A 15,180-nucleotide genomic window follows, 5' to 3' on the forward strand; every position below is an offset into this window, starting at 1 on the left:
AGAGAACTTCCTGCATATCGTAGGGCAAGCATGCCGCAATGAATTGGAAAATTCAGTTACCAAGTCAGCTCCCTCCAAAAACATCCATGTATTTTACAAATGCATATACAGTTAACCAAAAGCTTGAATTAAATCCAACTTTAAATATGTATCGCAAGTTGCGACAACACTGCAAAGAGGTTCATTCCGATATGTAAATAGCAAAACGATCACAGTATTTGCAATCAATGTGCAGATTTTCTGAATAAACATATCCTTGTACCACTAAAATTCATTAAGCTTGTTGGGAATTGTTGTCGATATACTGTTTTGATTATTACTACATAGCATCAAGGGGAAAGTTCTTTCAATGAAACTCAGAGGTTTTGTAATGTTCTGTAGTTCAGCAAGACACACAACGCCGATGACCTGAAGTCATATTTAAACAAAGAACACCTTTTTCCACTTTAACTTTTTTATTAAAAGGCAACCCATATCTTATGTAACGAAATAGAATCGAGAATATGTAGAAAACGTATTTGGCCAGAATAATCCTTTCATTGATAGAATACAAAATATATACAATAGCTTTCCTTGTACAACAAGAAGACCTACAATCTAGGAATACATCAATGGAAAGTATCAAATACAAATCAATCATATAATTCCTTCCTATCTAATTACATTGACTTTCTAACACTCCCCCTCAAGTTGGAGAATGAATGTCAAGAACTCCCAACTTGCACAACACTGATGAGAAATTTTCCTTGCCTAAGGCCTTTGTAAATATGTTTGGCAATTGTTGAGAAGAACTGACATATCGAGTAGTTATAAAATCGTCTAAAATCTTGTCCCGAATGAAATGACAATCCATCTCTATATGACGTGTTCTCTCATGAAAGATAGGGTTGGCAACAATGTGCAATGCTGCCTGGTTATCACAAAACATAATAGCAGGCCCTGAAATGGGTACATGCAAATCTGTTAACAAATAACCGCAACCAAATGAGCTCGCAACATGTCTTAGCCATGGCTCTATATTCGTCTTCAACACTAGAGAGCGAAACCATTTTTTACCTCATAGTCCTCCATGAAATCAATGAATTCCCCAAGAATATACAATACCCAGTTGTAGAGCGACGAGTTATCGAACAACCGGCCCAATCCGAATCACAAAAAGCTCTCAAGTTAACTTATTACTATTTGACTGGAAACATAAGCCTTGACCTGGTGCGGACTTCAAATATTGCACAATTCAAAGTGCTGCATCCATATGTGGCTGACGCGGTTGATGCATAAAACAGCTAAGTACATGCACGGAGTATGTGATGTCTGGTTTAGTAACGGTAAGATAAATCAAGCGTCCAACCAATCTTCGATACGGAGATGGGTCTTTAAGTAGTTTGCCTTTATCCAAAAGTTTGCTTTCCTTCATTGGAAATCTAACGGGTTTTGCACCCAAAAGACAGCAATCCTTGATTATTTCAAGGGCATACTTTCTTTGTGAAATATACAATCCTTTTTTTGAACGAGAAACTTCAATACCCATAAAATATTTCAAATTGCCAAGGTCCTTAATACGAAAACGGGTATGAAGAAACCGTTTGAGGGCATTAATGGCATCTAAATTGTTGCCTGTAATAACAATATCATCAAAGTAAATCAACAAAGCTGTGAAGGATGTGCCGTTCTTTTGGGTGAAGAATGAATAATATCTAGCCCTTTTGGGCTTGTTTTGGAGCCCTGAAGATCCAGAAACGTGTGATTCTTTGTGGTTGGGCAGATTTTCCAAAGTTAGAATATGAATGTATTTCCTAGTTATCTTATTCTATTATGTTTCCTAGTTTTTAGAAAACCTTTTTTAGATAGGATTTTATTTGTAGCAAATCTAAATAAGGTTATTTGGCCATTAAGAGTTAAAAACGAACGCATTACTTTAGGAAGAACGCACTACTTTGGAGAATTCAGCTTACAGAACTTTTGACGATTCAAGTTTATTTTCAAGGTGTTTTATATCCATGTTCTTAATAATATTTTATTTTATGATTATTCGTAACTAATTCCATTTGCTAGGGTGAGGCCATGAGCCTTAGCAATAATATGTAGTCTCTTTTCAATTTGCTAATGATATTATGCATGCAGATTTTGAATTATTAATCATTGTGTTTGTAACATCTATTTGTCTTGATGATTGGCCACTATTAGGATATTTAGAAAAATAATTTAATGCAATTTTGACGGAGGACTGTCCCTAAAATTGACTAAGGTTTCTTGTGGTTAATATGTGAAACTTCTTAGGATGAACGACACGTCTTAAGGGTTATATGGTTTTTCAAAAGGTTTTCACAAAACTTAATGAGTCATGCATGTTCACATTCGATCTAGACACTATGGATTAGATATATGTTCTATGTTGGAGGTTCCAAGTATGACATATTTAGGAAAACCTAACCTTCAAAATATGTATGAGTAATTTATAAGTAATTGGAAGAATTACGTAGGATTGTTAAGGTGGTGGCAAAACCCTAATGCTTAAATAGATTTTCAAACTATTTTCTTTTGTTTTATTTACTTTACCAATTTATTTAATTATTTTTAATGAAATTCGTTTTTAATATTTTAGGTTATAAAATCATGTTTTCTAAAATTTGTTTTCAAATAATTAATTAAGATTTGGTTTTAACATAAATTATTCATTTAATCTCTATGGAGAACGACCTTGCTAAAGTCAACTACACTAGAATTACTTTGTATTCTTGCAAGTTTTTTAAGTGTTTTTTATCCCTACTTTTGCAAGTGGTAAAAATCTTATCAAGAAATTGATTTTAACCTAAATTACTCATTCAATTCCGGTGAAAAATGATTTTGCTAGAGTCGACTATACTACAATTACCTTGTACTAAGTATTTTAAGTGTTTTTATTCTTACTTTTGAGGGTGGTAAAAATCTTACAAGTGAGAATTAAGAATTAGCTCCAAAAGCTGAATGAAATTAGTTTGTAATCATCGTAAATCTGTTTCAGTGGATCAAAATACAGTTGATAACTGAAATTTTCGAGCAAATGTGTTACAAATATTTAACAAAGTACGTCTTTTTTTTTTTTTTTTTCTTTTTTCCTTTTTTTTTTTTTTTTTTTTGCTCAAACACATTAAGTCTTAGTTCGTGTGATATATAAGGAAGAGGTGAAGAGAAAGCTTCTTCATTCAGGTAAAAGCAACGGGAAAAGGAACGAATAAACGGACGTTAACAAAACAGACGTTACTATAGAACAGACGTTAACAAAAGAGACGTTACTATAGAACAGACGTTACCATATGGGCAACCCCCGGCTCACACTTACACATTACTATAGAACAGACGTTAACAAAAGTTTCCGATCGCCGTTGTCCTCTAGACAAGCCATCACTTGCATATACAAGCAGAATTTTTCTGATGGCTACTTAACAAAAAGGCAGTCTTCTTCTTTATTTGCTGTGGAAGAGATCGAAGAAGAGCTACTCAAAACATTGTTCAAGTGCCGATCACATAGAGTGAATGCACTCAGTGAAATCCAGCTGAAAAGAAACAAAATCATTCAGCATGCATTCAGGAAATGAAATTAAAACGATAAAATAACCATCAAACAGGCACAAGAAAACAGATTCATAATAGGAACTATGACAACGCACTGAAGAACTTACGGCTCAAGGAAGATCCTCTCCAAAAGGACAGCCACAACCTGAGTTCAGTTTTGTGTACTTTCGGGGTGGCATCCTAGAACTGGCAGAATCGTAACTCCCTTCAGCAAACAGCCATTTCTCATGTCGTTGTACCCTTCATGCCACACATGGTAAGCATGCCAAAAAGAGTGTATCAGTGACCAATGTCTCAACCACTATTGAAGCATCCGTTTATTTTTTCAAATTCCTAGATAACAAAATGCTACAACAAAAAACTGATCGTCAATTTCGTCTGAACAGAAATCAAGCATACATTGGTACGTGGAACACTTGACTTAACCTACTCCTGCTCATCGTCCTACCCACCCTCACCAATGGGCTACCCCAGTTGGTTCATGATGAGAAATTTTGAAAAATTGTATTCTTAATGTGTCAATAGATAATAGGCAGTGAACTTGTTACATGTATTATGAGTAATATGAATAACATGTTATCTTTTTCTTCTCAAAAGTGTTCAAATATTATTAGGAATGTAGAAGTGCTAAGGACTCAAGAAGATAATTAGACATTAAATTCGAAGGTTGGATTTGCCCAAGAAACATTAAATTCCACACTCAGAAAGCAAAAAATAAAAGTCGCAGTAAAGAAATGTAACTAGATTACTACATGTCTATATTTGGAATGTAAACTTAGTACCTCTTCATATCTTCACCATTTGAGACATTGTAGAGTGAAACAAAGGATGGACTGTAGGCAATGGCCTCAAAGGGCGCCTGAGTCCAAGTAATCTTTATTTCCCTGAAACTCTTTCTTTCTCCATTATAACAAACTACAGCGCGGTTATTGTACAACATCAGGATTTCCCCATTACTCAAATACATAATTGGTTCATACACATCACAGCACAGTTCCTCTACACAATCATACAGTTTTTCGAAAACAAGAACTTTAGTCCAAGACTGTTGGACACCGTATTCCTTCATTACCCACATGTCAAATTTACTACAATCGTCCCCAAACACACACAAATGGAGACAGCCACCTATCACTTCCAAAAGGAAACAATCCGAAAATTGATTCACGGGTAAGCTAGGGACGGGTAGGGGTCGAAACTGTTCTGTTTCAAAGTCGAAAGAGTGTATAAACTCGGGACTTTTACTACTATATGAAACCCAATGAAGCGCTCCATGCAGAAAAGCATTGAATGGCAACTGATCAATGTCCCCAGGAGCATTTCCAATACTTCTCCACACTCCCGAACCAATGGTGTAAACCTCAGCCTCGGTCCCATTGGTCATTCGCAACACCTTATATTCATTCATCGCGGAGCTAAAACCAAGTCCAACGAAAAAGCAACTATTTCGATGTCGAGTGTTATCAGTATGTGGGATAGTAATATACTCACCTAAAATCGGATTGCACACAAAACAGGGGTAATCTCTATTAGCTCCAGAAAAGCAAAGTAAGCCATTGCATGAGTTTATCAAGCGAAATTCGGGCATGGCCCCGATGGGCAGGCTATTTTTGGGACTAAACCTTATTTTCTCGAGCTGCAAATCAGAACCAGCAGAATCTAGTATATGGGTGAAATCAAGTCTCCTAGATTTTCTTATAGGGGGATAGGTCTTGATCAAGATGCCAATGGGTGATCTTGAAGCGTGGAGACGAGTAAATTCGGGGTCGAAAATTAAAGAAAGCCACTCTTTGCAAACGCACCTGCAATTCAGGAGGGTTTTGATGGACAATACCCTTGAGAGAATCTCCACGATCAAAGCCTTTGGAAGTTGTAGGAATTTGTTGCATCCTTCTCTTTTCTCTTTGTTTTTGCTGCTGATTGCTGCACTGCCTTCTGTTCTTTTCTTTGGATTTCCTTTCTTTTCTCTCGCCATTTTTTGTGTCTGGTATTGGGAAAGTTCCGGAGCACTGGGATATAGTGTTTTTAGAGAAGAACCACCTCCTGCATGTTTTGTTGTGGAAACTTTTCTTTCCTGCTAAATTGGCACGTATAAACTGCATGTATTTGGCAAATGACAAATGTCAAATGGTAATCAAGAAAGAAGAAATCATCTAATACGTGTACAACGCCCTTAACACTCCTAGTTACACATAAGTATAGGTGAGTTTCATTTCTATATGTAGGAATCAAGCACTTTAATTAAGATTGATTATTGCAATGTAAAATAGGTAGGGATGATTTGTATTTATTAGTTATAGGTCTCTTTAATTTTTTTTCTTATAATTAATAATTGATTATTCTCTCTTATACATCTCAAATGGATAAATTTTTTATGTGTGTCCGAAACACATCGTGTAATACATCATGTGTCATTACAACTAAAACTGAAGAAGGGTAAAGCAAAATGGGGTGCTGATCACTTGGAAAAACGACTATGTCTTTTGAATGACATAGCCTACAATGGTGATGATGAGCATGAGGCTGAAGCAACTGAGGGAGGACAAGGAAGTGGAGATGAGGCTGAAGATCGTCCTTTCAATGCTGATAATGAATGTGATGAAGGTGATGAAGGTCAAGGAGCTGAAGAAGTTAATGAAGGGGTTGAACTAGAAGCTAATAAAGGTAAACATTTTGAAACATTTATTTTTGCAATTTTAATTTCAATATTCAATTATTTTTGCAAAGTTTAGGTTTTTAACAAATATGCATTGTTTGTGGCAGTAAACGCAGAAGATGACATTACTGATAGTGAGTTTGTGGACAGTGACTATAGTTTGGAAGATGATCATCATCATGCAGTAGATGATATGGTTGTAGACACTATGATTAGAGATGTTGAAAGGGGTGAAGGGATTGGGAACCAACATCAAGAAGTTATTGATGCAAGGGATGTAGAAGACATACCCCTTGATGATGAGATAAAAGACTCAGATGGCCTACACAATTTTGATGATTCAGGTTCAGAATGTGATGAGAATGTCATCTACCCTGAGTTCAATGAAAAAATCGACATGGATGATCCAAAGTTTGAAAAGGGATTGAAGTTCAGAGATGTTGCACAGTTGAGAGAGGCAGTGTGGTCTCACTCCATTAAGCATGGTGCACCTTCTATTAAGCTAAAAAGGAATGAGAAATGAAAGATTAGTGCAAGGTGTGAGAAAAACTGTCCATGGAGATTGTATGCTTCTAGGGTGTACAATGAAGATTCAATGCAAGTGAAAACTTATGTTGGGAAACATGAATGTCCGAGGATTTGGAGGGAAAATCCTAACTCCAAAGTGGCATGACTTGTGAAAAGGTATGATGCTGCTTTAATGCTTTAGGTTGTTTAATGCTCCATGATGCTGCTTTAATGCTTGAAGGTCTACTGCAAGAGGTCAGAAAAGGAGGAAGAATGTTTCATGATGCTGCTTTAATGCTTTAGGTTGTTTAAGGGTTCATTTTGTTATAGTTGAATATGCCCTTAGTTTTTTGGGAAACAACTTTCGGATAGATCTTTAGTGTTTTGGACAAATCTTTGGTAGTTGTTAAAGTTGTGGTATTTTGATACTTTCCTGTGAATTGGAGGGTGTACAACTTGAAATATTGAATTTTGTTGTGAATTGAAAGTTGTTGACAATTGAACTGTGTTGTGAACCCTTGAAACTTTATTGTGAACTTTGTTGGTAGTTGGTAGTTTAAAGGATGAATTTGCAGATTTAGAATTGAAGGTTTTTTTTTTTTTTTTTTTTGGAAAGCAAATTGAAAGTTTGTTTGGAATTGAATTTGCAGATTTAGAATTGAAGGTTTTTTTTTTTTTTTTTGGAAAGCAAATTGAAAGTTTGTTTGGAATTGAATTTGCAGATTTGGAATAGAAAGTTGTGGTTTTTTCCCCATTTAATTTGATTTTTTTTTTCAAAAAAATTGGCGGGAAAAAAAGGAAGGCAGTACACAGTTATGAGCTAAAAATTTGGGTGGGAATTTTTTTTTTTTTTGAATTTTTAATTTCCACGTGGTCCCCTTAATGACACGTGATATCCAATTATTATCCACATGGGCACCATGTCATCAGTTAATAGAAGACTTAACAACTAGATTAACGGATGTATGAGACTGTTCCAAAATTAACACTTTAGGTATGACTCTGGGACGAAAAAATTTCATGTACCAAATGTTGAAAACCACGAAACTTAAGGGTAGTAAACTGAGATTTACCCTTAATTATATTGAGACAGTTTTTAGTGTGCTCGAAACACAAGGTGGTACATCACATGTCATTAAACAATGCTAAGACACTTCAAAAATAAAACTTTTCCCCAGCTATATAATGACACATAGTATATCATCCTATATTTCAGACATAATGAAAATTTCCCCTAAATAAGATAGCTTGAAAGACGCCAATCTTTGAAATCTGAACCTGATGCTTCAACTTCTACTTCTTCTTCACTTAAACACACCAAACCATTGCATGACGTAAGGAGCCTGGCACGCTCGGTATGCTGGTGTACTGATGGGAAAGTGTAAAGTAACAGAAAAATCAAACTTTTATGTATGGAAGTGATGGGAAAAAAACAAGTGTAGTTGAGTGCGATATCTGCAAAACTTGAAGAGTAGTAAAGTGGTAATTGCCCAAAAGTTAAATTATAACAAGAGCTTTGTAATCCCCTTGTTATCTACAGAAGCAGAACAGTTTCTCAGGTGGCCTCTTTTACCATATGCTTTGGTATCTACAGAAGCAAATTTGCTAAGGAATACAAGGTGAGTTTTTTTGCACTCCAACGATTAACCTTCATATAAAAGTAATTGAAGAACTCGGAACTTGCATCTAAGCATTGATCACAAACTGAGAACCCCGTGCCCCCCACCAAATGCTTAACATAATTCTTTTCCTTGTAAATGAAAGTGCTCACCGAGGACGGCACCACCGCCGTGACTCCCTTCAGATTTCTTATTGTTGCCTACCCTGAAAATATGACATAAATGAAGGGTATAATCAACTTTCCCAACCAAAAAAGCAAAACTAAGAGTTGCAACACAGAAGTGCAGCTAACTTACCAGAGAAAATCATTTGCCACATTCAGTGAAAAAGAAACAATCATTTCTTACGTGACCAAAGAAAGGTACACAAACTAAACCCATCAATATCTAACAAAAAGTTTGCTTTAAGTTTAGGATATGTCACATTCGTCGCGGCCTAGTAAACAGCGCGTATATCATGATATGCAGAACTAGGTATAATTAGTAGAACTCATACGACCTTTTTAAGCATGTTTGAAAAATGCAAAAACATAGGTCACGTTTGTCTTAAAAAAGATTTAACTTCCACAGTTCCACAAGTAAAAAGTGAAAACTATAACTTGATCAGTACCTCTCCACCTCTTTGTTGGGGTTTAAAAATGCTTCATTAAGATGTTTATCTCACAAAGGAGAATGTAATGCAACAGAATTTGATAGGCAAGAGAAAGAAAGAATACTCAAAGTGTTACACAAGATTTTTTTTTATTCACTCACAAATTTAGTACAAGAGGAAACACTCAAACACTCTTAGAAGCTTTGTTGCTTCTTCTCACTTCTCACTTGGCACTCTCACTTCTCACTAATTGCTCTCTTGGTTGTTACAAATGGTGTGGATGTCTTCTCCTTTTATAGGCATGGATGGAACCTTGGAGAAGCATGGAAGCATCATGCTAGAGATATCTAGATAATTTCACTACCTTCCTAAGCTAGAATTTTCTACACTAATCTTGTATGTTGGTGGAATCCTCACCATTCTTCTAGACTCTTCCACCAACTTGAACTTTGCTAGAATTCTCTAGCATGTGCATGGATCTTTCTTTGTGTATGGGCCGGATCAATTATCTTTGGGCCAAGACAAGATTACAATACAACATCCCCCCTTAATCTTGTCTTGTGACGTCGATTGAGTTTCTCAGTCTGACAAAGTCTTCTTATTTGAGTGGCTTGGTGAATATGTTTGCGATTTGGTCTTGAGACTTCACGTATTCCACTTGCACATCCTTTCTTGCAATACACTCTCTTAAGAAATGATAACGGGTATCTATGTGTTTGCTCCTGTCATGGAATACTGTATTCTTTGCTAGAGCTATTGCAGACTTGTTGTCGACATAGATCTATGTTGGTTCTTCTTGTGGCATTCTTAATTCTTTCAACAAGTTTCTCAGCCAAATTGCATGATAGATGCATGCGGTAGCAGCTACGTATTCAACTTCGCAGGTAGAGAGAGTGACAATCGGTTGCTTCTTTGACATCCATGTGAATGCAATGTCTCCCATGAAGAACACAAATCCAGTAGTGCTTTTTCTATTGTCAGAATCTTCTGCCCAATCATTGTCGCTATATCCAACAAGTTTGTAGTTATCAGAACTTGAATAAAACAAGCCAAAGTTAACAGTACCTTTGAGGTATCGAAGAATTCTTTTGGTGGTTTTCAAATGTGTAGTTGTGGGATTCTCTATGTAGCGACTGACTAATTTGACGGCATAGAGAATGTCTGGTCTGGTGCAAGTCAAGTAGCGTAAGCTTCCAACTAGACTTTTGAAAAATGTTGGATCTACGCTTTCTCCTTTGTCATGCTTGGTTAGTTTGACTCCACATTCCACTGGTGTGCTTATGGGCTTGTAGTCGTCCATTTTGAACTTTTTCATTATCTCCTTTGTGTAGCTTTCTTGGGAGATGAAAATGCCTTCTTCATTCTGCTTGACTTCAATGCCTAGGTAGTATGCCATCAACCCGATGTCGGTCATCTCAAATTCTCTGGTTATCACTCTCTTGAACTCTTCAAACATGCTTGGATTACTCCCGGTGAAGATTAGATCATCCACATATAAGCACACAATCAAAATATCCCCATCTTTGACTTTGACGTAAAGAGCATGTTCATGAGGGCACTTGATGAAGTTGTTTTCCTGAAAATACTTGTCGATGCAACTATTCCATGCTTGTGGTGCTTGTTTTAACCCATAGAGGGCTTTTTTTCAGCTTCAGAACTCTGTCTTTATGCCTTTTGATTTCATAGCCTGACGGTTACTGAATGTAGACTTCTTCTTCAAGGACTCCATTTAGGAATGCGAACTTCACATCCATTTGTTGAATCTTCCATTTCTTTTGAGCTGCCAAAGAAATTAGTAATCGTATAGTTTCCAAACAAGCAACGGGTGTAAATACCTCATCATAGTCAATTCCAGCTCTTTGACTATGGCCCTTTGCCACCAGTCTCGCCTTGTATCTTTCGACCTCTCCATTGGCATTTTTCTTTGTCTTGTACACCCATTTGACTCTAATGGCTTTGTGTCCTTCCGAAAGAATAGTGAGTTCCCATGTATCATTCTTCTGGATTGCTTCGATTTCTTCATCTATTGCTTTCCTCCACTTAGTATCTTGCACTGTTTCTTGGAAGTTAACTAGTTCACAATCAGCAAAGAGACAGAAAAGTTTAGGATTATCAAGTCTTTTAGCTACCTCATAGAGAACTCGTATACTTCTTATGCGTGGTACTTCTCTTTTAGGCTCCCACTTGACGATGTTGATGCTGGTGAATTACCATGATTGGTTGATGTTGGTGAAGCATGTGGAGTAGTGGATTCTTGTCGAACTTCTCTTACTTGCTCAATCATCCCTTGTTCATTCTCTTCTTCAAACTGAGGAAAGAAATGAAGATCACCTGCATGCGAGCCAAAATCCCATTCTTTTTCTTCATCAAACGTCACGTCTCGACTGATCACCATCTTCCCATTGTTTGGATTATACAACTTATAGCCTTTTGAATTTGTGTCATAGCCGATGAAGATGAACTTTTCACTTTTGTCATCGAGTTTAGTTCTTCTCTCGTCTGGTACATGTACATGGGCTATGCTTTCTAAAACTCTTAGATGAGAGATACCTAGTTTTCTTCCACTCCATGCTTCTTGCGGAGTCTTTCCCCACACACTTCTTGTTGGAGACCGATTGGATAGGTAGACAACACATGCTACAGCTTTTGCCCACAATTCCTTAGGCAATTTCTTGCTTTTGAGCATGCTTCGAGCGATGTCGAGGATGGTTCGATTTTTTCTTTCCGCCACACCATTTTGTTGAGGGGATCTTGGAACTGTCAAAGGTCGACGAATTCCATTTGCTTCACAAAACTCTTGAAATTCCTTTGAAGTGAATTCTCCTACTCGATCAGATCTCATGGCTTTGATCTTGCAACCACTCTTTTTTTGTGCGGTGGCTTTGAACTTCTTGAATGCTCTAAAGACTTCTGATTTCTGCTTCAAGAAATACACCTAGGTTTTCCTTGAAAAATCATCAATGAAGAGAAGGAAATAATTATTTTTACCCAAAGAGCTTGGTTTTATTGGACCGCACACATCGATGTGAATGAGCTCGAGTGGCTTCTGGGCTCTTGTGGTCGACTCCTTTGGAAAGCTTTTCCTGAACTGTTTCCCAAGTAAACATCCTTCACAAACTTGATCAGGGTGTCTGATGCATGGTAAGCCTCTCACCATCTCCTTCTTAGATAATAACTCCAATCCCCCAAAGTTAAGATGCCCAAAACGAAGATGCCAAAGCCAAGATATGTCTTTGTAACATATCTTGAGACACTTTGCAACATTGTTTTGAATGTTCATGGGAAACATCCTATTCTTTGACATTTTCGCCTTGGCAATTAATCTTCCTTTGTCATCTTTAAGAAAAAGGATATAATTTTTCGTATGAAAATCATAACCTTTTTCTAAAAGTTGACCCAAACTCAAAATGTTGCTTTTCATATTGGGCACATAGTAGACATTTGAAATTAATTGGTGACCGCCATTTTTCAGGGGAATAAGGATGCTACCTTTTCCTTTTACAGGTATTTTGGATTCGTCTCCAAAAGAAATGTTGCCACTCACTAATTCATTGAGCTCTACGAAGATGCTTCTTCTTCTGCACATGTGGTTGCTGGCGCCGGTGTCAAGGTACCATGTATAGTCTTGGTCTCCATCATTGTTCTTGCATGCTAGTAGCACAACGACATTCTCTTCTTTCTCTTTTTTCACATAATTGACCTTTTCATCAAGTCTGCTGTTTGGAGCTCTACATTCCCAAGCATAATGCCCAAACTTTTGACAATTATAGCATTGAACTTCAGATTTTTCATACCTCGAGTTTGAGCATCCTCTTCCATGACCTTTTGTTGAGCTTCCTCCTCTTTCATAGTTGCTATGTTTGTTGAAGTTCCAACCACGTCCACGTCCATGTCCACGTCTGCGACCTCAGCCACGACTTCTTTCGTACTAGCTTCTCTTGTTGTCGAAACTTTCTTCTTTGGTTGGACATGCGTCTTGAAGAGCTGCTCATCATTCCCTTGCCTCTTCTTATGTTTCTCTTCATATGCTTGTAACGAACCCATTAATTGCTCTATACTAATTTCTTCCAAGTTTTTAGTTTCTTCGATCGTCACAACAATGTGCTCGAACTTGGGGTCCAACAAGCATAGTATCTTCTCCATAATTCCAAAATCTTCTAACTTTTCTTCGTTTCTTTTTAATTGATTGGAAACAGCTAAGACTCTTGAGAAATAATCAGAGATTGATTCAGACCCTTTCATTTGTAGAGATTCGAACTCACCTCTTAATACTTGAAGACGAACCTTTTTCACTTGTTCAGCTCCTTTGTAAGAGGTTTGAAGCTTCTCCCATGCTTGCTTGGCAGAGGTTGCACTCGAGACCTTCTCAAAGCCATTGTCATCTAATGCTTGGTAGATGAGGTAGAGAGCCTTCTTGTCTCTCTTTCTTGAATCTTCCAAACTCTTCTTCTGGGGTTGAGATAGAGTAGCTTCATCTTCTGGCTCAATGTAGCCTTTCTCCACGACTTCCCAAACATTGTGTGCACCCAAAATGGCCTTCATTTTGATACTCCAATTATTGAAGTTGTTGCTGTCAAGCATTGGAACTTGGAAGGTTGTCATAGCGTTGCTAGCCATAGCTCTGATACCACTTTGTTGGGGTTTAAAAATGCTTCACTAAGATGTTTATCTCACAAAGGAGAATGTAATGCAGCGGAATTTGATAGGCAAGAGAAAGAAAGAATACTCAAAGTGTTACACAAGATTTTGTTTTTTTTTTTTTTCATTCACTCACAAACTTAGTACAAGAGGAAACACTCAAACACTCTTAGAAGCTTTGTTGCTTTTTCTCACTTCTCACTTGGCATTCTCACTTCTCACTAATTGCTCTCTTGGTTGTTACAAATGGTGTGGATGCCTTCTCCTTTTATAGGCATAGATGGAACCTTGGAGAAGCATGGAAGCATCATGCTAGAGATATCTAAATAATTCCACTACCTTCCTAAGCTAGAATTATCTACACTAATCTTGTATGTTGGTGGAATCCTCACCATTTTTCTAGACTCTTCCACCAACTTGAACTTTGCTAGAATTCTCTAGCATGTGTATGGATCTTTCTTTGTGTATGGGTCAGATCAATTATCTTTGAGCCAAGACAAGATTACAATTCAACACTCTTCTCCTTCTGCAACATCGTAGAGCGAAATAAAGGAAGGACTGTAAGCAATTGCTAAAAAGGGCGATGTAGTCGCTTGAATTGGTATCTCCCTGAAGCTCTTACTTTCTTGATTATAACAAAGCACATCCCTATTGTTGAAAAACAGCAGTATTTCACCATTATCTAGAAACATAATCGGTTCATACGAATGCCAGCTTAGATCCCTGTGATACTTACACAAGCTTTCAAAAACAATGATTTTTGTCGAAGACTCTTGAACACCGTACTCTTTCATAGCCCACATGACCAATTTGAGAGAATCAACCCCAATCATACATAAATGGAGACAATCTCCATGTGGGGGATAGTGATCCGAATTGTTCTCTGAGGAAGTTAAAAGTATAAGATCAGAAACGCAGCACTCGCGGCGAAGCGAATGAAGAGCTCCATAGAGAAAAGCATTGAACGGTAAATAATAACAAAACTCCTGAGGGCAACCAAGGGAAACCTAATTTTCTCAAGCCGAAAATCAGAGCCAACACATTGGTCTACATGGGTGAAACAAGCATTCTTTGATCTTCTATGTGGGGGATAGTCCTTGATCAAGATGCCGTTGGGTGATCTTGAAGCATGGAAATGAATAAATTGAAGGTCAGAAATTATAGAAAGCCACTCTTTGCAAACACACCTGCAGTTGAAAACTGTCTTGACAGAGAGCCTTGAGAAAATGTCCGTGACTAAAGTCTGCGGAAGTTGTTCAAATTTGCCAGGATCCCCTTTCTCTTGGTTGCAATTGCTGCTATCTTTGCCACTCTTTTCCTTGGCTTCATGGCATTTCTTTTCTTTTGTCTCAAATTGTAGAGACGTTAGAGAATCAATGGCGGTATATATGTATAGTACACACTACACAGTTAGGGTGATCCTTATAAGGAGTAATATTTTTTGTCACATAATCGACATGATGTTACAATTTCACTGAAATTCGTTACTCATAATCTCATAAACCATGTGACATACCAACACGGTATTATAAAGTTGACACAAAACTATATATATAACAGATGATGTGCATAAGTTAAGTGAGTTTTCAAAAATATGGTTTTATAAGTTGAAGATC

At 37.2% G+C, this 15,180-nt stretch overlaps 1 protein-coding gene across 1 annotated transcript; it reads right to left on the reverse strand.

The window, feature by feature from the left end:
- Positions 1-4,327: 4,327 nt before the first annotated feature.
- On the reverse strand, positions 4,328-5,527 carry LOC103943701 (F-box protein At3g07870-like). The gene has a single exon (XM_048571926.1). It carries the CDS (start codon positions 5,525-5,527, stop codon positions 4,328-4,330), a length of 1,200 nt encoding a protein of 399 aa, XP_048427883.1.
- Positions 5,528-15,180: the final 9,653 nt, after the last annotated feature.

This window comes from the organism of the source record quoted next, unplaced genomic scaffold (genome assembly GCF_019419815.1).
Source record: "Pyrus x bretschneideri cultivar Hongxiangsu unplaced genomic scaffold, Pyrus_bretschneideri_v1 Contig6, whole genome shotgun sequence".
Classification (NCBI taxonomy): domain Eukaryota; kingdom Viridiplantae; phylum Streptophyta; class Magnoliopsida; order Rosales; family Rosaceae; genus Pyrus; species Pyrus x bretschneideri.